Source organism: Halyomorpha halys, unplaced genomic scaffold (assembly GCF_000696795.3).
Source record: "Halyomorpha halys isolate HHAL.00 unplaced genomic scaffold, Hhal_1.1 Scaffold83.1, whole genome shotgun sequence".
In the NCBI taxonomy this organism is placed as follows: domain Eukaryota; kingdom Metazoa; phylum Arthropoda; class Insecta; order Hemiptera; family Pentatomidae; genus Halyomorpha; species Halyomorpha halys.
Window position 1 is genome coordinate 616,109 of NW_027115065.1, and position 23,834 is coordinate 639,942.

The 23,834-nt window shown below is 31.7% G+C and overlaps 2 protein-coding genes and 1 long non-coding RNA gene across 4 annotated transcripts in view; 2 read left to right on the forward strand and 1 right to left on the reverse strand.

Annotated features, from left to right (window-relative positions):
• The window catches only part of LOC106693021 (fatty-acid amide hydrolase 2), a 20,865-nt gene extending 14,644 nt beyond the window's left edge, over nucleotides 1-6,221 (forward strand). Inside the window, exons 8-12 of the mRNA XM_014439319.3 lie at nucleotides 663-803; nucleotides 2,542-2,646; nucleotides 3,891-4,049; nucleotides 5,480-5,662; nucleotides 5,749-6,221. Coding sequence (XP_014294805.1) covers nucleotides 663-803; nucleotides 2,542-2,646; nucleotides 3,891-4,049; nucleotides 5,480-5,662; nucleotides 5,749-5,844 — 684 coding nt within the window. The 3' untranslated portion in view covers nucleotides 5,845-6,221. The remainder of the gene's footprint in view (nucleotides 1-662; nucleotides 804-2,541; nucleotides 2,647-3,890; nucleotides 4,050-5,479; nucleotides 5,663-5,748) is intronic.
• A 242-nt stretch (nucleotides 6,222-6,463) lies between these two features.
• On the reverse strand, nucleotides 6,464-10,084 carry LOC136796948 (uncharacterized). Its single transcript, XR_010844739.1, has 2 exons — nucleotides 9,711-10,084; nucleotides 6,464-6,566 (listed from the first exon to the last, which is right to left on the reverse strand). It is a non-coding gene; the product is annotated as an uncharacterized lncRNA (long non-coding RNA).
• Nucleotides 10,085-11,954: 1,870 nt separating this feature from the next.
• The window catches only part of LOC106693011 (centrosomal protein of 78 kDa), a 14,966-nt gene continuing 3,086 nt past the window's right edge, over nucleotides 11,955-23,834 (forward strand). The window contains exons 1-6 of one of the 2 annotated variants that reach the window (XM_014439308.1): nucleotides 11,955-12,150; nucleotides 16,246-16,394; nucleotides 19,686-19,862; nucleotides 21,274-21,445; nucleotides 21,525-21,703; nucleotides 23,401-23,492. In XM_014439308.1, the coding sequence (XP_014294794.1) occupies nucleotides 11,997-12,150; nucleotides 16,246-16,394; nucleotides 19,686-19,862; nucleotides 21,274-21,445; nucleotides 21,525-21,703; nucleotides 23,401-23,492 (923 nt within the window). In that variant the 5' untranslated portion in view covers nucleotides 11,955-11,996. The remainder of the gene's footprint in view (nucleotides 12,151-16,245; nucleotides 16,395-19,685; nucleotides 19,863-21,273; nucleotides 21,446-21,524; nucleotides 21,704-23,400; nucleotides 23,493-23,834) is intronic. The other variant, XM_014439309.1, reaches the window with a different exon arrangement.

Sequence of the window (23,834 nt, forward strand, 5' to 3'; positions counted from 1 at the left end):
TATATATATATTTTATGACATATTTCTTACATTTCAGCCCTAATTCATTGGGAATTCTTAAACACACTCTTCCTCCCCCAGACACACTACCAAAATATTATAGTTTCATTAATACACCATACGGAAGTATTTTTTTTTTTTTGTTAAGCTAGCTTAGTTTTGCTATACATAAAAATAGATTCATATATAAAGAGTTATTAAGTTGATTAATAGTAATTATTGTAAATGCCTGTTTCTGATTGCCTAGCAACAATACGCCCTGAGATTAAGAGTTTTTTTGTATAATAAAATTATATTATCTATTTGATTTTAAAGTTCTTAATTTGAACCCAAAGTATCTTTAATATTTGAAAAAAATAATAAAAAGAAAAAAAAAATTCTTTTTTATTTTATTTTTAATAAATAAAATTATTACAATATACTTGGTAGTTTGTGCATTAATTCGTTGCTGAGGTTATAATCTCCAATCCTTGTTTGACTATAAATTAAAAATGACAATAGTTATAACTATTTGACATCAATCATAACCATGGAGACAAAAAAAAAAAAATAAAAGCACTTCTTTTATTTTAAGTACTAATCTGTAAATGAAAATAATATAACGGGAGTTCCCATTTTTTTTGTTAACTAATTTATAATTTTTGCTTTGCTCTGTTATCTAGGTGAATTTGCAGGATGTTAAGTTCTATTATTGTTTAGAGCCAAAAGACTTACGTGTAAGCCCTGTTTCAACAGAAGTAAAATCAGCTATTTTAAAGGCCGCAGACCATTTGAAAACAACATCCAAATATGATTTGAACGAGGTAAATCAGTTAAATAATTTTAAATGAGTTCTGTAATTTTTCACAGCAATGATAAAAAAATACATGATAATTATCATATTTGTTCGTATAGATCCTAAATATAAGTCAATACCCTATTTTGAGAATAATTTTCAGGGGAAAAAAATTAAAACACAACAAGAAATCAATTTTCTAATTTAATTTACATATATCAAAGAGAACAAGATGCTTAATATAGGTACTTCACTGATAAATAGTATCATTATATCATAAAAATACATCATCTTGTTTCTACTTAGACTTATCTAATTAGATTAGTATTCCCAATCCCTAATTCTAAGTAGGTAGCAATTGAGGTAAGTAGATGAAGGGGTTATGTTATAATTAACAAATTTTAAGAAAACAAGGTTCAATTTTTTTTATTGGAACTTATGTTTTGAAGTGTACATAGCCCCGTCTACATCTATCTATCACAGATATTAATTGGATTTTGAGGTTAGAGTATCTTACTCTAACTTGATAGGAATCTACCCTCTTCATCCTAACTAAAGATTAAAAAAATATTACCATCAGCTATTCTTCTGTTTTGATTCCATATAACCTTAGTTTTTGTCGTATGTATACCATTTTTCTTGAACATATTATACCTGATATCCCTTTAAACAAATTTTTTTTTTTATTGAATTATCTTTCCCTCAAATGTATGGTAGTGATTGAGCATTTTTCATTTATTATTAATGTAATCTGTGTGTAGTATCCTATCTAGAAAGTATATTGAAGTAATGTGGCTTGAAAGCCCTGGGTTTGTACAAACACAAATTTTTTTTGGAAGATTATTGATTGACCGTGTGTAAAGATGAAAGGAATATGGTCCGGGTGCGGTTTTTTTGTTTTGACTGCCGTCAAAACAGCCCTGACGAAGCCCTGCAACGTGGGGCGAAACGTTGGCTCATTAAAATAATAAAGTCAAAAAAACTCAAATAGTAGAATTAGAGTTTTTTTGACCGCATCCGGACCATATTCCTTTCAAATTTTTTTTGTTTGGATCTGAATATAGGTCCACGGGAGACACTTTCAGACAAAAACCTCGACCTGTATTTGGGCAAATATAGTATGTTATAGCATTTGAATTAAAGATTTCTCTAAAATTTATCTTTCCTTTTATTATATACTTGGTAGTTTGTGCATTAATTCATTGCTGAGATTATAATCTCCAATCCTTGTTTGACTATAAATTAAAAATGACAATAGTCATAACTATTTGAGATCAATCATAACCATGGAGACAAAAAAAAAATAAAAGCACTTCTTTTATTTTAAGTGAGTTTTTTTGGACCAGGGTCCTTGGAGTTTGTAGCCCAGTATCTTGCCAATGAGACACCCTCTTCCACTTAATTCGATTTGTAAAAATTGAAATTCTATTAATTTAGCATAATTATTTGCACTTAATATTTATTTTGTGGATTATTAAACTAAGAAATAAAAAGTTTAATACTCAATATTTTTCATGGTTTTATTCTGTAACAAACACCAACAACATACACTACATCTATAATTGTACTTTTCTAACAGATAAGCCATCTTTGTTGTTCAATAATGATTCACTCATTAATCATCAAATATATGACAACATTGAAGGAGTTTTACCACCTTATATTTATTAAGAAAATTATTGGAAAACTAAACTCTACATCCTTACTACAGATTCAACAGATGCTTTTTCTGCTTTAGACATTAAGAATGCTTATATTTTTTTCAGATATCTTTTAATGAATTCAGACACAGTTTGTCTTTATGGAGGCATGAAATGACAAAAGAGGATGGACTGGCACGAAATTTTTCGAAGGATTTGACTAATCAAAAGGTACTTTTTGAAGGTTTTTTTCCCTACTAAATTTCTCAGAAAATAATTTTTTTTTTTTCAACTTTTGTCTTAATATTATCCTTCCCCCCTCTCTTGTTATAAATTTTGAACTTGTTTCCATGAAAATATCTCTATTTTTATAATGAAACAGGAATATCAAAATAAAAGTTTGTACATAAAGAAATGACTTAAAATTATTATTAAAACTTTGAAATGATGCTAATCTTGTACAACGCTTTAAGCTAATTAATTCCACCAGCCATTTTTGGTTAATAATAAATAGTTTTCTTTTGCTATTTTGATACCTTTATTCACCGCCACCCGGACTAACTTCCTCTAATAATTCCACGAATGTTTTAATAATCTAAAAAATTATATATATTTTTTTTATATTGTAAAAGTGGTGGAGATTAGGATCATGATATTAATATTTCTTAGAAAGTTAATATCAGTGTCTGTCACATGTCTGTTTTTGTTTAGACTAAATTTAAAAATGTTTTGGACTGAATTTATTACAAAATTTGATAGTGATACAAAACCATAATAAGATGTAAGTGATAAATTAATCGTAAAACATTTTTTAGTAATTGATGCCATATAAAATTGATTTTTGGAGTTCTTGAAGATTACATGTAAGCTGAAACGTCTGATATTTTGTTTTTAAATTAAAATTAGTGAAATAATGTTGCCTATAATCTAAACAAATTTATTTTAACCTAAAATAAAGTTATATACATTTTTTTTATGTTTATATTAAAAAATTCCTTTTTTAAAATTTTAATCAAACCTTTCCTGCCTATATAGAAACCAAGTCTAATCCATTAATTTGCCCAAAAGTATTTTTGTCACCATATATTTTTCTGTTGTAATAGTACAATATTATGCATTTTTCTCTAGTAATAGTGCAAATACTATAAATAATACCTTAGAAACAAAACTAATTTTTAAAGACCACTAAAACTATTATTTTTGTTTACATGTATCACTTAATTTTAATCTTTAAAAGTACATTATAGATTAAAATTTAATGGGAAATTTTTTTCACATTTTATATGTAAATTGGTTATTGAATAAAATGGATAAAAATAAAGTTAAATTAAGATTTATTATTGCTTGATTTAACAAATCTTCAAGCACATTTATTATATGGAGGAGCTTTCTATTTTATATAAAGCAAATAATTTTAATCTGTAAAAATAATGTTTGTCTTAGTGATTGTTATAAATAAATAATATGATTTATAGGGCAAAGTATCTTTGTGTGCGGAGTTTGCCAAGACACTTATCTGTCAGTCTGATCACACGCTCGCATCACTAATGCGCATTGTTGATGTTGAAGTTTTACCTCTTACAAATCCTAGTTGGGCAGAATCAGAAATAAATACACTTAAGAAAAGGGTCTCCGTAAGTATATTTGTTCAATTTTAGATTTTAAAGTTCAGAATGTTGTATGCGAATTTGTTGGAAGTTAACTAGTAAAACTTCCAATAATAGACATAAAAAATTCTTCTTAATGATTTTTTTCATTCAACAATTATCAATGATCAACAACCTTAATTTCCATGTTTATATTTCCATAAAAAAAGAATTAAAAAATTGTGGAGTCTGCAGCAATGACTTAACTCTGACTTACAATACTTTGGTTTATTCACAAAAACAAGTTTTCCTAATTCTGTTTTTGGGTTTACCCTTTTTTTCTTTTGTAAAATACATAGGTTAGCATTAAGAAATCACTATGATAAAAGCATATAAGATAAGAAATCCAGAATGATGGATTTTTCAGATGGTTCATTCTGAAGATGGGGAAAGAACTCCTATATTTCAATAAAGGAATAGTATATAATAAAGAAATGTATTAATTGAAAGTATAATTCTTCTTCTTTTACTGACACAACAGGCGCAATAAGCTGCCCTTAGCCTGCTCAACCATCTTTCTCTATCTTCTGTTAGGGTAACTGGGATCCTAAGTTATCGTAGATCCTGCCTCACAGCATCCCTCCATCGGCCCTTCGGCCTACCACGTCGCCGCACACCATCCGGAACGTACCTGTACAGTTTATGTGCCACTCTTTCCTCGCTCATCCTCATTACATGGCCAAGCCATTTAAGCCTTTGTATTCTTATGTACATGGAGATGCTACATTCCTTATAGAGCCCAAAAAATTCATCATTTTTCCTTCTTCGCCAATTACCATTCTCGCATACGGACCCTAAGATTCTCCTCAGAATTACTCTTTCAAACCTGTCTAGCAGGTTAATGCTTTTATTACTTAGCGTCCAAGTTCCTCCACCGTATGTTACGACTGGCCTTATCAATGTTTTGTACAGGGTGAACTTGGTGGTACGACTAACAAGTCTGCTTTTAATTAGCCTCCAATGGAGAAATTAGTTTATTCGATTTGCGACCATAAATGCAACTCCAAATTCATGCTTATTTTCGCTTCCACTATATAGCGTTATGAAATTTTTGCTCTTTATATCACCTTTTCCAGTCCATCTCATCTCCTGTATTGCCAAGATGTCCAAATAGGCCTTCTGTGACAAATCAGTAAGCTCTTTAAGAGCCCCAGCCCTGTATAAAGTACATACATTCCAGGTTCCTATTTTATATGTCCGTTTCCGAGATCCATGTCGTTGCCGTGAATCAATCCTACATCCGAGGCTTCGTTGAGTGTTCGTAACAATATGGTTTTTACAATTCATGGGGAGTCGGCCAATGAATTAACCCTCCTCCTTTATCCAGGCTTGAGACTGGCAATGGCCCTAGCGTAGCTATTTCCATTGGCGGAGTTAGTTGAAAGTATAAGTAGTCAATGTTTATTTCTTTTTTACAGGAACTTTTAGGAGAGAATGGAGTGTTACTTTTTCCCAACTGTCCAACAGAGGCACCATATCATTATGTTTCTTTGCTCAAGCCTTATAACTTCGCTTATTGGGCAATAATGAATGTCCTCAAACTCCCAGCGACACAAGTTCCGCTTGGTCTGACAAAGAATGGTCTACCAATTGGTGTGCAGGTAACAGTTGTATTAACTATGTTTTGTATTTATTATTAATATTGTTTTGAAATAAATATTTTTCTGACTCAAATGTATTTATTTAGGTTGTAGCTGGACTGAAAAATGACCACCTTTGTATTGCTGTCGCTGAAGAACTAGAAAGAAAATTTGGTGGGTGGGTTCCTCCTTTTTATCAATAATGAATTTTTGTACAAATGGTCAAGTTGTTTTAAATATCACCATTAATTAATTGTAATCACAGCACATAATGTGGTTTGGAACTGATTAATTTTTATTTTATATGAAACTGGCTGTATTTTATATAAGTAAAAAATACCTTTTTCTAAGTTAGAAATATATATTTTTTTATATCTTGTATTACATTTATTTTATTATACTTGTTTATTACTTTTAAAGTTTATTTTAATACTCTGTTTTTATTTTCTTATCCTCTAAATTAGCGAATGTATTACAACTTATCTGTTCCTTTATATTATCTCCAATGGTTTGGAACTGATTAATTTTTATTTTATATATTTTTTATAAGTATTTTAAAAAATATATCTTTAATATCTTATATTACATTTATTTTTCCTATACTTGTTTATTATAATTCATTCATTACGGACATGCCCATGCTTGAAGGGTAATATTTAATCATTTATTAATGTAATGGCATAGCCTATGAATAATATAATATAGCCTATAATATGATAAAAATACATATTATTTCATTAACATAAAATATTTTTATTACAGCATTTTTTAAAATTCAACGTTTAATCTTCAGCTTCATTTATTCAAGTTGATGCTTTTATAAAAAAAATTCTTGAGTAGATGATTAATAATTGTTGATATAATAATATGAGGTTAGGATTTCAATTCCCCAACCCATTACTAAACCTGCTACACAAATACCCTCCTGAAAAAAATATATTTCTATTTTCATCAATAACTTTCTTCATGCTAAAAGAGTTTTTTTTATCTTAAAATTAAAATTTGTTTTATTTACAATCTAATCGACATTGTTTTTATGTATAAACTAAACAAATTCTATGTGTGCCTCATGTTTCAAAAGAGTTATAAATAAGCATTATCTGGAGTACACCCTCTATGTACCTAAAAAAACTTTTTCTATCAAAATTAGATTTGTAATGAGGTGTAGATAGTTGACCGTAGATTACTGATTGGAGAAGATGGTCCGGGGGGGGGGGGGGGGTGCGGTTAGCAAAAAAACAACATAAATAAACAAAAAATATTTTTTTATTGAAAATATTTTGTTATTAATATTTTTTTGTTTATTTATGTTTTTTCTTTGCTGACCCCACCCTCGACCATCTTTTCCAATTAATTAAAATTAGATTAGATTAGAATTAGGTCAAAATTCAAAATCAACTTTCTTTTTTTTCCCCACTCAACAATGCAGTTTTTTTTTAGCATCAAGCACATACGAAACTATACAACTCCAAGATACTAAATAATTTTTTTCTGCCAAAATTAGGATGCTCCTGGTATGTCTCGGAAAAATCATCTTCAAAAATTTCACTATTGGGCATATAATATAAAATAAATTAACCAGAATTTTGTCTAATCATGGTAGAAAAAATTGTTTATCATCTGGAAGAATGAATTTTGTTTTGTATTTGAAGCAAATGATCCTCAAAAACTGCACTGTTGGACCCAAAAAAATGAGTAGATTTTTTTTTATTTAATTTTTCAATTGAATTGATTATTTTTTTTTTTTATAGAATTATTTTTTTGTTATTTATGGGATATGATGTTTTATGTACGCTTGAAACAAACCATCTTAAATTAATGCAGTCTTTACATATTAGATATCCTTTTGCAAAGAGCGCCTTTTTTGAAGTGAAATGCTGCTCTTTTGAGTCGAGAGGATATTTTATGAACAGATGTCTATTAGCACTCAAATTAAAGCTAGTGTAATGGACAATAAAGAAGTTTATGACCTCTACCTTTGTAGGAATAGTAGTTTTCATGATATTTGCTAAAATAAATTGATTTATAGTTGTTCGGACAATAAGTTTGATATATGAAAAACTTCATTTTAGAAACCATTGAACATACAGATGTCTGCCAGAGCTCAAATTAAAGCTAGTTAAATTTACTACAAAATAGTTAATTCTGTTTATCTTTGTAGAAGTAGTAGTTATTATATTTGACAAAATAAACTAACAAAATGTTAATTTCTAGTTGTTCGTATAAAATGTTTGATTTTGGAAATAATATATCTCTAGATCCATAAGACGCACATGTGTCTGCCAGCACTCAAAATAAAGAAATTTTAACTTACTATAATGTAGTTTATAACACTTATCTTCGTACGGGTAGTAGTTTTTATGATATTCACATATGAATATAAATTTGGCAAATGAAAATTTGTCCATAGAACTATAAATCAATATGTTATAGCGAATTTCATGAAAACTATTACTCCTACGAAGATAACATCATAAACTACTTTATAGCTCATTAAACTAGCTTTAATTTGAGTGCTAATAGACTGTAGGTCAAATGGTTTTTGAGATATTGATTTTTCAAAATAAATTCACTAACTACTGATCTTTCAGTATGTTCCGTACAACATTTTTATGATATCTTGTTTTTTAAAAAGCTATATCTCGAGAACTATTTAACGTAAATAACTCTATTAGGGCTCATATTTTAGCAAATTTACTCTTCTTTAAATGACGTTCTCTTAGGTTTTCTTTTGTTGTTCCTACTTTTTAAGATATAGAGGTCCGAATGAAAAATTAGTTTTTTTAATCGCTTTGAAACCGCCGCCATTTTTTATTCCTCCTACCTATACTTGGCAGACTCATCAATTTTGACTAATAATTATACATAGTTATCATTAAAGTAATAAAAAATTAGGGTGAGATAACTGCCTTTTTTCTCCTCATGGGCTCTTGTACTATTTGGGCTGGCTAGTAAAAGTTGGCCTGAATCGCGGGCAGCTTGACGGCATATGTAAGGGCACTTGTTCTGCTGTTGTTTTCATTTTGTATTTTTTTTATAACTGCCAACTGAAAAATATTTCTGCTTTCCGTCAGTTAATTAAATAAAGAATATATTCAACCTTTATATTTAATAATTAACCCTTGTTTAAGGTTGTATACTTTAAAATTATATCGATTCGGTGTTAATACACTGTTTCAAATCTTGTTAATTTTTTATTTAACACAGTACAAATATATTTTTATGAAGACATAGTATGTCTAGGTAATTAAATTAAAAAGTTTCTGATAAAAATTTTAGAAGGAAGGTTGAATTTATAGGTTATGTTGTACAATATATATATGAATTATTGTCATCTACAACCTACTTTGCTGATATTTGTCTTTCCTTTCATTTCACTTATCTTTATTTTGTTTCTCTTAACAATGAAAATATAATAAATAAAAACAAAACAAACGTATGCAAGCATTTGTTCAAGTCTTTGATTTGCGGAAAGTGCCAAACTTATAAATCCAGCATAACCTAAAAGTAATTGGTAAAAAGAAAAACATATTAATGCTTAGATAATATAGCGTAATCCTAACCTGACAATTCTTTTAGGATTAAATTTCATTTTTATCTATAGACTTGTTCTTATAGCGTGGTATTTTCTTGAGATTCTGGAGTTTTGTTATCTAAAGTGGTTAAAAATATTTTTGACAAGGTACTCTTTCTTTTGGTTCTAAAAGGATTAAGACGTTGGTTTTGATTTGAAGATCGTATTAAAGAATTGTATTACAACGGTAATTCGGTGCAAAATAATGTAATACAAAATACAAAAACAGCAAAATGTAAAATACATTAGCGATGCTCATACTTCAATAATAGCTACTGGAAAAAAAATAATGGGTTAAAAAAAAACAAGATGTACGAAGAGTGAGCCTGGAATTTTCCATAATTAACTGGTGATGGGAAAAGTAAAACGTAAAAAACACTCTCATAACTGAGAAAAACCAACTTAATTTTACTAAAATATGTTTAAACAATCAATAGCAAAAGTAAGCGTGATTACTGTTATGTTATTCTCAGAGTAATACTTAAATTTGTTTACCACAATTCTGTACTTATTCATCGATAAGACTTTCTCTTCTGAATCTTGCTCTTCTTTCCCTTTATTTTTATCCTTTTCCTTCCCCATCGTATCTGGAAAGATTACCCAAGAATCTTAATTATTTGAGTACACGGATTATAACACTTGCAAATTCGTTGTCTCTTCTACACGAGAAAACAGCTGAATTGATTCCTATTAAACCTTTTTTCTGTTATATGGATATAAACCTCCTAAGAAGGTTTTAAGAAATATTAAAGATCCGTCTTGTTGTATCAATACTAAAATACAATTACTACTGGAACATAAAAATAGGGTGTGGAACATTAAATGAGACATTCGGTCGTAAAACATCGTGTCTGACATTTTTGTGAATTATTTTTTTTTAACATCTGATTTCATGCGTTATTAAAAGAATGTGTTGATATTTTTTTTTTAAAACAATTATATTTGTATTAAGTTGTAGTAAGTACTAGTTGAAGGTAAAATATAGTAACTGATAAAGATGGCCGCCGACGCAGTCTGTTTCATAACTTCAATGTCAAATAAAAAAGGAAAAAAATTCAATATTTTCTAAATAAAGTTTTCAGAATCGCAATGGATGCTCCTTGGTTGGTAAGAAATAGCCAATTGCATCGGGAATTACGAATGGAATCAATAGAGGATTATATCAAAAAACGGTTCATGAAGTTCCACTCCCAGTTGCCGACAGTTAAAGGAGCTGTGACCCGCAACTTGGGAAACCTAACCTCAACCCGAAGACTGAAGCCCAGACTGCTGCAGTACATCCTATTATAAATTCTATTATTGATGTAACTTCTATTTTATTTATTTTCTCTTTGTTTTTTATTTTCATTAGAGGCAATTGTTTGTTTTGTAAAATCTACGAATATTGTTTTTTTTTTATTAACTTTACTTTTGTCTCTTATCAAGGAGTATTATTTTTATCTATTTATTTTATCATTTTTTAAAAATTATGACGTTGTATCTAGTTCGGAGTGTCTTTTGTACGAGACTATAACCCCCGGAATGTAAAAGGTTCTCGTAATGTGTTAGAAAGAAGTATCTTACCTCGGCGGAACTGCTTTTATTTTTCAACATAGTCTCCCTATAGACCAATGTATTTGGTCCTGCGATGTTGCAATGCCTTGATGCCATCTCGAAAATGAGATTCCTCCAGGTCTGCAAAATACCTCTCCAATTCGCCTGTGAGTCCTTTCGTTGCAGGAAATCTCCGTGCACCTAGGAAAATTTCCGCTTGAGGAAGAGATGAAAGTCTGATAGTGCCAAATCAGGTGAATAAGGTGGATCTGGCAACAATTCGTACCTCAGTTCATGAAGTTTTGCCATGGCAATAGCACTTGTGTTAGAGCGGGCGTTGTCCTGATGAATGATGATTTTTTTCCTTGCCTTCCTTAGTTTTCATCTGTAGTCACAATCCAGCACAAAAAAACCTTGGTTGCGCTGAAAACGGGCCAGAGTTTGTTCGGACATTTCCAATCTGGTGCGTTTGTGGTCCAATGTCCAAAGCCGCGGCACCAATCTTGCGAATAATTTTTTCATTCCCAATTCTTCGGTTAAAATGTGATATACCCTTAGAGATGTCATCCCTACAGCTTCAGCAATCTCACGCACTTTCATCGAAGATGCTCCATGGCAGTTTTATGCACTTTTGCGACAAATTCTGGGGTCGCAGCACTTTTTGGCCGTCTACGCGGATCATCATCCAAGCTATCCCAACCAAATTTAAACTCGCTGGTCCACTTGGCAACAGTTGAATATGAAGGAGCAGAGTCCCCCAGTGTGTTCTGAAAGTCGGCATGAATTTCCTTTGCTTTCATTCCTTTCTTTACAAAGTACTTAATCACTGCTCGAATCTCAGTTTTTTCCATTGTCACCAATCACTACGTATAAAACAACAATAAATAGTCTTCACTACTACTCACGCCAAGTATTCACTCACAAAGGATGTGTGATTATTGCGCGGGGACCTGGTTGCTCTAACACTGACATCTAGCGCTGATTCCGAACTTTTCAAACCACCCCCATACATGATGTACATGACGAATATTTCAATATCTCTTTCATCGGTTAAAGAAAAAGTTGACAAGTTTGACGCAAGGATTTTCGTGAATCAAATGAGAAACGTCAGTTTGGCTTTTGAATGATGATTGTCAATCCGATTCACAATGCGTGGGGTCTCTAAAACGTAATATTTTAAATTGTTTCTATGGTTATTATAACATCTGTTAATTTTACAATTTAGAGAGCTGAAAAATAGATAATATAATGTTGGCAGTTGATGAAACTACTCGACTTAAACCACTCAATGAAAATTACGTATCTTTAGAAGTAAATGCTGATAATCCTGAGTTAGTAGATTTGAATTCTTTGCTCCACCAAAAGAACAGTCGCGTCCATTGCCTTGAACTTTATAATTCAAGTAAGTTCATCCTAACGAGTATATTAATAATACTACTTCATTAGGGATATTCATGATGTTGTGTTAAATGTAAAATGTTTTACCATGTTAAATGTTATAACTATAGGATTGTGAGCAGCCCTATTTGAAGTCATGTTAAATGTTAAATGTTTTACCATGTTAAATGTTATAACTATAGGATTGTGAGCAGCCCTATTTGAAGTCATGTTAAACGTTAAATGCATAAGAGCCCCTAGCGGATTTTCTCAGCAACTTGTTGTATAAGCCTTTATGTTTATAACCTTTCCTTCCAGAGCCTCATGTTATTGTTTACTTCGAATTTGATTTAAGTTTCAGTTTTGATTTAAGCAATTTATTACAACATGCCTAGAGTGAGTGAAAAGTGGAATTTGTGTGAAAGTTTAGCTTATGAGTGTCTTATTGATCTTCAAACTTGTGAGGAAGAGAATGAAGATGAGCTAATTGACAACTGTATTGAAAGTTTTTGAGTTTAGGTTGTTACTGATTTTCAATATTTCATTGTGCATCTTTGAATAAAATTATTATGTTCTAAGAAAAATTATATCTAATAAAAGTTGTTATTATGTCCACTTTTTTAGTATTTATTGTATTAATGAACCCATTATCCTCCTATCTTCAAACCTTATGATTGTTTAAGAATAAAATCACTTATTTTCAGTAATTTCTTTGAAAAATTTTCTAACAAGCATATATAGCATGTTACATGTCAGGTAAAAGTTAATTTAAATAGCTACAAAATGTCACTCCTCCCATGTTTCTACCTTAATCATGAGTGGAGCTATTTGTATTTAAAAAACTAGCCATTAACAATTTAGAAAACTATAGAGCTATAATTTCAAAACTGGCGAACATAATTTAATAAATAGCTGTTCAACTTATTTATTTGGACAGCCCTGATGAAGCCCTGCAAAGAGGGGCGAAACGTTGGAAAATAAATAGTTGTAAACTATTTTTATTTCTCTTTTGACCGCAACCCTGACCATCTCCCTATATAATAATTTAATAAAACTTGGATGTTCCTCTTAGGAGCCAGGAAGCTTTATGGAAACTACTTTGGTGTCAAATTTTATTAGATTATGAGATAATGAGGTAAAAAAGTATCTGAAATGTGTTGATTTCACATGAAACCAATAAGTTCAATTATTTTGTCAATCGGAATTCTTTAAAACCTCAAGTTTTAATTTTTTTAATTCAAATTTTTTTTTGTATTTTGATTTTACGAAGCTTCAGCTCCTCCGCAATCCCTTCCTTTCCAAATTCAAATCGCTTCCTATCCAACACAAGACGGTCTGTCTCCGTTGTATTATTAAAGTTATCCATTGTGATTTAATAACAGGGGTATGGAATAATAACTAGCACAAACACGAAAGAACTAACCTGACACAACAAACAAAAATGGTGGCGAGCTCAACTGGTCTATTGAGTGACGTCATTCTCCATTTAACAGACCAAGTAACAGACACTCAGCCACGTTACATGTTATTTCGATTTACCACGGCAAAAGAAGGCAATTTTTTTCCATTTAACATAAGTTTTTCAATTAACACGCTTTAACATGTTAAACTAAAGATCATGAATACCCCTTTTGTAGAAGCTATTTGACGTATCTTAATTTTGTAAATTTTCAAGAATAGTGAAAAAGGATCTATTAGGTATTTGTATGACAGAGGTAAACGACACTATGTCCTTTTTATACAAATTTTATATCAATATTGTTTGCTTTAAGCATAGGTAAATATGGCAAAGGTGTATAAAGGTTCCTCTACACGTTTGCTAAACGATTTTTCTTTTTTTTTTTTTTTTAATATTTATTTATTGCTATTTACAACTGTACATTATAATACATTTAGTAAATCTGATCTAAGTTAAATTGGAGTGTTACAGCCGTGTAGAGAAACTACCCATTGGTAGCACTCTAATGACATTTTAGATTAGCTGATCTCGTAGCCATCTTCTTCTCAGGCGCCTCGGAGGATTGTCAGGAATGGAAGAGGATGCAAGATTAGAAACTAGGGGGTTTGAGTGGTTAGAGAGTTTATAATGGAAGGAGTGATATCTGGTTCGGGCTAGATCGGTTACATAGGGAACATTAAGGTCTTTATGTATGATTTTATTTGTGACAAAGTAAGGAGCATTGAGGATTTTACGAAGGATTTTGGATTGTAAGGATTGAATACGAGAGGAATTCGAAGGTTTAGTGGAGCCCCAAAGCTCAACTCCATATTCCAGATTGGCCTTATTACAGTCTTTTGTAATGTGTTGGAAGTTTAGACCGTTTGTCTAGTAAGTGCTGTTGTAATAGTCGAAATCGACGTGCAGTTTCCTGTCTTTTCAGTCTGGTGTGATGATTCCAGGTTAATCGCTTGTCCAAATGTATTCCAAGGTAGCGGATCTGTTCGACAGAGGTAAGAGTAACATCATTAAATGAAACTGTAGGGCAGCCAGTAGGTTTACGACGAAGGGTAAAGGTGATTTGATGGGATTTGTTGGAATTTGCCAAACGATTAAACGATCATTCTCTACTTATAGTGAATTTGCTAGATTTTGGTTCCTAATACTTAAAACAATCTTTTCAGCGAAAAAATAAAAGAAAGCGCTTAATATTTGCGAGTACAAAGGACAATATGCTCGGTAAGGTTCGGCACCGCCTGTCTAACTCAGAAAATCAGTCTGCATCTTGATCGTACCCTGATGCATAAAGTTTATGATTTACGTTTTGTAGAATATCTGTAAAGCAAACTTATAATAAAACAATAAATAGAATAAGGCTTAGACATTACTCATCTATGATAACATAATGGATGAGAAGATAGTTGATCGTGGATAATATCTGAGGAGAACCGGAGAGTTGGCGGTGCGATCAGAGAACACAAATAAATTACAAAACTTATTTATGAATTTTATAACTTTATATTTTTTATTTTCTTAATTATTTTATTTTAGTTACATATTTATCCTTTATACAGTTTCCACAGCTGACAACCCAACCCATCCTAACACTATCCTCACCACGTATGCCGATGACACATGCCTATTGCCAGTGAACAATGATCCTTCCATTGTATCCCGATCCCTCCAATCCCACATCACCACCCTCGAAGAGTGGTGCCAAAACTGGAGGATTAAAATTAATTCCAATAAATCCCACCAAATCACATTTACCCTTCGTCGTAGACCTTCGTCTTGCCCCACAGTATCTTTTAATAATACCCCACTTATTCCTGTGGAACAGATCCGTTACTCAGCACTAAATCTGGACAAACGACTGACATGGAATCCTCATACAAGACTAAAAAGACAAGAAACTGCTCGTCGATTCCGACTATTACAACATTTACTAGACAAACGGTCCAAACTTCCAATCCATTACAAAAGACTAAACCATCTAATTCTTCTCGAATCCAATTCTTACAGTCCAAAATCCTTCGTAAAATCCTTAATGCTCCTTACTTTGTCACAAATCAAATCATCCAATAGGACCTCAATGTCCCCGATGTTGACGGTTTGGCCAGAACCAGATACCAATCCTTCCATGATAAACTTCCCAACCACCCAAACCAACTCGTTTCTAACCTGACTTCTCCTTCACTACCTAACAATCCTCCTAGGCGTCTGAAAAGAAGATGACCTCGAGATCTTCTCCTTTAGAAATGTTTTTGGAGTTCTATCAATGGGTAGATTCTCCACATGTTTGTATCATGTCATAATATCACTTACAGCAAATTTACTTGATGTGTATATATGCATACAGTTGTAAATAACAATAAATAAATTATTATTACTTACATATTTAATTACCAATATACACGTTTTATTTCCTACTACATTTTTAATAATTTTCATTTGTGTAAATATATTCGTATTTACTTTAATCATTCTATACACCCTTTTATTCATTGATTATCTTGCTTTTTTTTTGGTCTTAGCCCTGATGAAGGCTAGAAATTCTGGCCGGAACGTTGGCACTAATAAATAAGTTTTAAACTTATTTGTGTTCTCTGACCGCTCCCCCAACCATTTTCTCCTCATATATATTATCCATGGTCAACTATCTTAATAATGATTATTTTACAGGCAACCAAAGCAAGGAAATCGATTTGAAGCTATTTCTAGCTATAAAATGCAATCTTTTGTATAATGATTCACTTGCCGTTCTTATCTTGAAGAAAATAATTTTAGGAAAAGAACAAACTGAACTTCTTGCTGAGGTAATTTTTGAACAGGTATAAATATAATATTGAAATATCCGATCATTTTATTTTGACATCACTAATAGTACAAGAGCCCAAGAGGAGAAAAAAGTCAGTTATTTAACCCCAAATATTTATTACTTCAATGAAAGCTATGTATAACTACTAGCCAAAATTGATGAGTCTGCCAAGTATACGTAGAAGGAATAAAAAATGGCGGCTTTTCAAAAAGTTAAAAATAATTAATTTTTTATTCGGAGCTGTATACCTTTAAAACTACCAACAGCAATAGGAAATCCAAGAGAACATCATTTAAAGTAGAATAAATTCGCTGAAATATGAGCCCTAATAGAGCTATTTACGTTAAATAGTTCTGGAGATATAGCTTTTTAAAAAGCAATATTTCATAAAAATGTTGTACAGAACGTACTGAAAGATCAGTAGTTAATGAATTTATTTTGAAAAATCTATATCTCAAAATCCATTTGACGTACAGATGTCTATTAGCACTCAAATTAAAGCTAGTTTAATGTACTATGACTTCTTAATTAAATATTAAACTTTATTAATTAATGAACTAATTAGTTTATGGCGTTTATCGTCGAAGAAGTAGTAGTTTTCATGATATTTGCTAAAATAAATTGATTTACAGTTGTTCGGACAAATTTTCATTTGCCAAATTTATATTCATATGTGAATATCATAAAAACTGCAATCCCTATGAAGATAATAGTCATAAACTACTTTATAATAAGTTAAATTTCCTTTATTTTGAGTGCTGGCAGACATATGTGCGTCTTATGGATCTAGAGATATATTTTTTCAAAATCAAATATTTTTCGAACAACTAGAAATTAACAGTTTGTGAATTTATTTTGTCAAAAATCATAAAAACTACTACTCATACAAAGATAAACATAATTAACTATTTTGTAGTAAATTTAGCTAGCTTTAATATGAGTGCTGACAGACTTCTGTACGTCCTATGATTTCTAAAATAAAGCCTTTCACAATTCAAACCTATTGTCCCAACAACTATAAATCAATTTATTTTATCAAATATCATGAAAACTACTATTCCTATGACAGCTGTAGACTACTTTATTGTACGTTAAACTAGCTTTAATTTGAGTGATAATAGATGTCTATACGTCACATAGTTCCTGAAATATAGATTTCTCAAAATAAATTAACTAACTACTAATCTTTCAGTAGATTTTTAAGAAATGTTGCTTTTTAAAAAGCTATATCTTGAGAAATATTGGACGCAAATAGCTCTATTCGGGGTCAAATTTCAGCAAATTTACTCTCCTTTAAATGAAGTTCTTGTACATTTTTTAGTGTTGTTGGTAGTTTTTAAGATATAGAGAATGAAAAATTAATGTTTTTTAAGGTTTTGAAATAGCCACCATTTTTTAATTCCCCTGCGTATACTTGGCAGACTCTTCAATTTTGACTCGTAATTATACATAGTTTTTATTAAAGTAATCAAAAATTGCGGTGAAATAACTACATTTTTTTCTTCCTGGCTTTTGTACTTAAAGGCTTTCTTCACACTGGGAAATTCTGATAAGACGCGAAGGATACCGTAGTATCTTTAGAGTGTGTGGAAATCACCTCCAATGTAAGGTACATACTAATCTGATGCGATTTGACACGAACGCCTATACGTCAGGTATCTTCAAATATGTGAAATGAAGAGTGAACAAGCTTTCAATATAAAGTTTGTTGGTGAGGTTGGGAAATTCGTCGAACCCAAAACTCTAATTTACCTAATTATAGATAACTAAATATGAAAGGGAATTGAAAAGAAGTATTAGGTGGAGGGTGAAAAGAAAATGAGCATATGAGGCTTGTGCTATAACATAATTTCTGTTTTTTTTTTGGTATAAATTTTTTAATTGTTTTGATAATAGTTGTTGATTGGAAAAATTGGTCGGGGGGTGCGGTCAGCAAAGAACAACATAAATATGGTTGTTATCAGACTGGAAGATAACCTTCAGAAAGGTAATTATTCTCCTAAAATGTATGACCAGTAGCAAGTTTTACTCATTAAATGACATTAATATTGTAATATATTAGCAAGAATGACAAATAGGAGAAAATTATATGTAATATATAGGTTTTTGTTAACAAGTAAATAATTTATAAATAGTTCTTTGAGTGTATATCATATATGAGTGTTGTTGTAAGCGCATGTTTATGGTTTTGTTGAATTTGTTTTTTAGCAGCCTGAAGATGGGGGAAATATCCCGAAACGTTGCTGATGATATGAAATAAGCTATTGTTTTTTAATAAGGAAGAATTTATGTCATTCACTAAATCCTTTTTAATTATAAACAAAACAATATTTATTTTGTTTCGACATGAGTTTCTTACTTTTGACTTATGATAAGTCACTCACGCCTTATATTCCATTGAATCTGTCATATTGTTCAATTTGTAGATTCAATATTTGTTTTTCCAGTTTTTTAGACACTACTTGCATATCTTATATTATACATGTCTTCTCACCTACATGATATTATATTTCATCTTTCACTGTTATCAATCTTCTACCTTCTAATTTCATGATTATCAATCAATCATTTTCTACAATTAAATTATCAATTATCAATTTTTTATTATTTATGATTCAATTCAATATTTTGTATAATTCCAAATTTGTTTGTATATTATTCCTTCTGGTAGCTCAGGTCGAAACGTCGGCATAAATACATATTGTTTTGTTTATTTATGTTGTTCTTTGCTGACCGCACTCCCCCCCCCCCAACCAACTTCTCCGACCAGTAATCTGCGGTCAACTATCTACACCTCACGATAATAATTGTTGTTTTTAATGAATGGTACATTTATCCTAAGCATGCACAAGACCCAACAATTTTGCAGAACTCGTAATTGTTGAATATTAAAGCATAATTAATATATAGTTGTGAGTCGCCTTTCTTTTGCCTCGCCTATCAGAAACAAAGCAACTCAAATTAAGGCATACGTGTTGCCTCAGCATTACTTAATGTGAAAGAGCTAAGCCGAATGGTGTCAAATGCATCAAAGTTTTTAGTGCAAACTAAATTCAAATTCATCTTGTTTAACATGCTTTCTCAGTCAAGAATCAGTTTTACAGTCCAAATTACACCAATTTTAAATTCCAAATTACAGATCTTTCCAATCAACTATTTTTTTAATCTCAATGTCACCATAACAAACACAAGTTGTGGTATTCGATAATGTAATATTATTGTTAAATTATTTATACTTATTATTGAATTCTGAATAATATAAACTTAATTTAAATAATGGTTTCATCAACTTGCACTATGACAGGCCCTGTCCACAGCGCGATGGATACAGCACCTCTCCCTTCAAGAATGTGGCTTGACTGATGAATGTTGCAAGATTCTTTGCGATTCTCTTCCAAAAGCGCCATCTGTTTCTACGCTTGACATTTCTGGAAACAAAATCACGGCTGATGGAGCTTTAGTTATCTCCAATCTTTTGAAGGTTGTATTTTTGTAATCAGTTTCTAAAAAACCATGACCTACATATCCCTTTTATCCTTGACTTCATACCAACCAAATTCTCAAAATTCCATATAAACCTTTCCAATCATCGTAATCCTTTGGTTCAAACTTTATCTAGTTCCACCCATCCCTACAGCCCACCTAGAAGGTTGAAACAGCAGTGGCCAAGAGACTTATTGTAAAACAAAAATGGACAATTGGAGTTCAATGGTCAGATTCTCCACTTCTCCAAGTTGAGTGTTTGCGGCTTTAGCGCACTTGCTCAGCCTCCACTGGCTCACTACCAGTGATGCGGCGAGAGGGATGCGCTGGGATCTTTTGAGCTCTGCTCTATCTCTCACATGTAGGGGATAGAGTAGGCTCAGGGATTCTCAGCTCGATTGTGTAAATATTGTATATAAGAGTGTAAATGTGACTAGAGATTATATTATTTTATTTTTTTCATATACATAGTTTGATTATGTTAATTTTGTTTATTGCTTCTGTTTGAAAATATTTTAAGAGATATTTTTATTTTTCATTAATTTATTTATAGTTATTCTTATTTTATTTTATTTTAGTATGAATGTGATCATTCATCACTATTACCTATTGCCTACAACTGTGTGGCAAATTGTAATATCTATCAATAAATAAAAAAGTATTTAAATTAACAAAAAAAAAAGTTTCTAAGAATGAGATAAATTGGATTTTTTTTTGTAGTTGAAAAATTATGGGGAATAATTATAACTAGACAAGATAAAAAATAGCACATCTCACATTAACACCCTAAAATATTCTAATGAGGCCGTGATGGCCGAGACTATTAAAGCGTCATCTTGGCAACGTCGTGGCAGAAGCGGCGTTGGTAATAAGGGATGGGTTGAAATTTATTTTGTGGCGAACCCATGGAAACAATCTCGACCTGACCTCTCAATCTAAAAAAGGTTAATAATCAGTAGCACAACCACCCATTATTCCAGAAATACATACCAACCTATGAAATGAGAAAATGGCTGGAGATGTGGGCAGATATGAAACATGCAGTAAGTAAATCTACCACGAATAAGTCTTGGAGTGAAGTACAGTCTCCAGTTGATGTGAGATATGCTATGTTGTGTTTGCATTTTCGGTTTTTTCATCTTTCCTGATATTACTTTTTCTAACAAAACATTAACTGGTTAATCATTCACCGGAATTTTTAAGGCTTAAATTTGTTTTTGAAATCTTTCAATTATGTTTGTTGTGAACAATAGATATATTTTATTTATTTTGAATCAATAATTGTATATAATAGTTTATAAAAGAAATGCAACATTAGAGAAGGTTGTAAAGAGTTATTCTAGTTTTGTTAATGATTGAGCTACTAAGAAAGTAGGTCTAATTTTAGTTGTAATTTTAAACCTTTTCAGCATGAGGCAATGGCTAGAGGAATCAGCTGTTGGATTAGATCTTTACGTGGAAGAACAGTTGACAAGAAGAAGGTTCTTGGCCTATCGAGGCTCACGTTAAACAACAACTTTATCACTGACCAAGGCCTCAGTTATATTGTTGAATCCCTCTATGATGACTTTTGGATCAAAGGTTTGCCATATATTTTCTCTGATCCATTTATGAAATTATGATATTGTATTAGGATTATTTATTTATTTATTTTGCGTAGCTATTGATATGCAGAATTGTTGCCTAACCAACGAAGGAGCAAAACTTGTTTTAAGTCTTCTGGATGTCAATCGTGATATTGCGGTATTCGACATGCGCCACAACACTGGAATCAGCTTGTGGCTCTTGGCTTCCATTATTAAAAGGATCGCTATAAACAAGAAATCGATTCCAGATGAGGTATGCACTAGATGTGTTCTGAAAAATGAAAAGTAATCCTTATTTAAATCATCCTGTTGTTATTTATTTATTGGCGCGACAGACCGTGGAGGCGCAAAGCCTCGCGCGATGTACTTAAGAAATACATCGCGTGTTTCTTGACGTGGTTTTCATAGGGTGGGTCCGTCACTCCCACGCCTATTTTTGTGAGTGCCACCCATCGGCTGACGGGCCTCATAAATGCCTGGGGGAAGGTTGTGAGTGAGTATTATATAATTAGAAGCTTGAAAAAATCCCGGTTTGGGCCGGGAACTTGAACTCGCAATCTATGGGTTGGCAGACAGGCGCGTTACCACGCTGCTATCGGCCCCCCTATTTAAAGCATCCTATTTGATCAATTGTGTTTTATAAGAAGTGAAAAATTTTTTTTTTTTATTTATTTGTTGATATTTACAACTGTATAAAAAAATACAGCCAGTAAATTTGATCATAATGACATAATGATATGATACAGGATGTAGAGAAACTACCCAGTAGTAGAACTCTAAAAACAGTTTACAATATAAGGTCACGAGGCCATCTTCTTTTCAGGCGCCTTGGAGGATTGCCAGGAATATTATATATATTACATAAGGAACATTTAGGTCTTTATGGATGGTTTTATTAGTAACAAAATAAGGAGCATTGAGGATTTTACGAAGGATTTTGGATTGTAAAGATTGGATACGAGAGGAATTCGAAGGTTTAGTGGAGCCCCAAAGCTCAACTCCGTATGTCCAGATGGGCCTTATTATTGTCATGTAGATCAGTCTTTTGTAATGAGTTGGAAGTTTAGACCGTTTGTCTAGTAAGTGCTGTAATAGTCGGAATCCTATCCATTTTCCTGTCTTTTCAGTCTTGTGTGAGGTTTCCAGGTTAGTCGTTTAGAAGTGAAAATAGATGGCTATATCTCTGCAAATATAACTATTTTGTCGAATGTGTAGTCTTCTTTCTTACCAGCGATTTCATTCTGAATTTTTCAGATAAATGCAACAGTTTTTAAATTGGTATCCCCTTTTTTACACGCGGGGTAAAGCAGCAGTGGAAAAGTTTCCTAACGTTCTGTATCCCATTGCTGTCAATAATCGACAGTATATTTTTATAAGCCTTCCTTTGGGGGATCCATAAAATTTATGAGAATATAATTTTTTACATTTAGGCTGTGGTGCAGTCTAGCGTCCTATTGATGGCTCTGCACGTTATCCTTCCGCATCTGCCCGACAGGTCCAACCCTCCTGATCCGCCTCCTCCAGTAAGCCAGCCTGGTCAAGCCCTCCTGGTCTCAGTTCGCTTATTTCTCATCTTCTTCTCTCGATGGCTCGCTGATACCGGTGGTCGAATCCTTTCCAACGTGAAGTGAGTTGGGGCTACCTACCCCTTCTACCCGCAGATGTGCGCACTACACGAATATTTATTAATTGGTATGGAATCGGTTGTGTAATTGATTAAGAATAAATACGCAAAATCCACAAATCTATGTAACTTTCAAAAAGTCTTTTTGAAACCGATGTCAGTTTTGGTATCATTTAAGTTTCTTATTTAATTATATGAGTTTGATGTAATATGATCTGTTCCAACACTTAATGTCAGTGATTTTAATTGAGTGCCGCTATTATAATATATCCTTGTAGGATTTGCTTTAATGAACCTTTTATATTTACATCTTTATTTGTTTTCAGACTGGGGGAGAATGGCTCTCTAACGAGAATGAGACTATTGAGAATATTCCTGAATATGAAGAAATAATCCCAAAATCTCCTCCAGGAACTAGGTATATTTATTAAAGGATAAGAATTCGTAAGTTCTTTTTTGAATGCCCTTATATGCTTCGACTCATGTGACTTCCTTTTGTAACTCTAGAACGGGTTATCTTAGCTGCCAAAGATCTTGGCCAGAATGAGAATGTCGATGTTATTAGGTTGTTAGTCTAAAAAAGCTTTTTTAATGAGATTCTTATGTTAAGAAAAAATTGATTTGAGAAATCGATTGGGAAAAAGAAATAATGGGCAGCTGGTTATTCGTTGGTACCATAAGGAAAAGAAACTAGGTTGATGATGTGCTAAATGGAGGACAAACTAAGCGAACACTAAGAAAACATTTTAAAAACGTAATA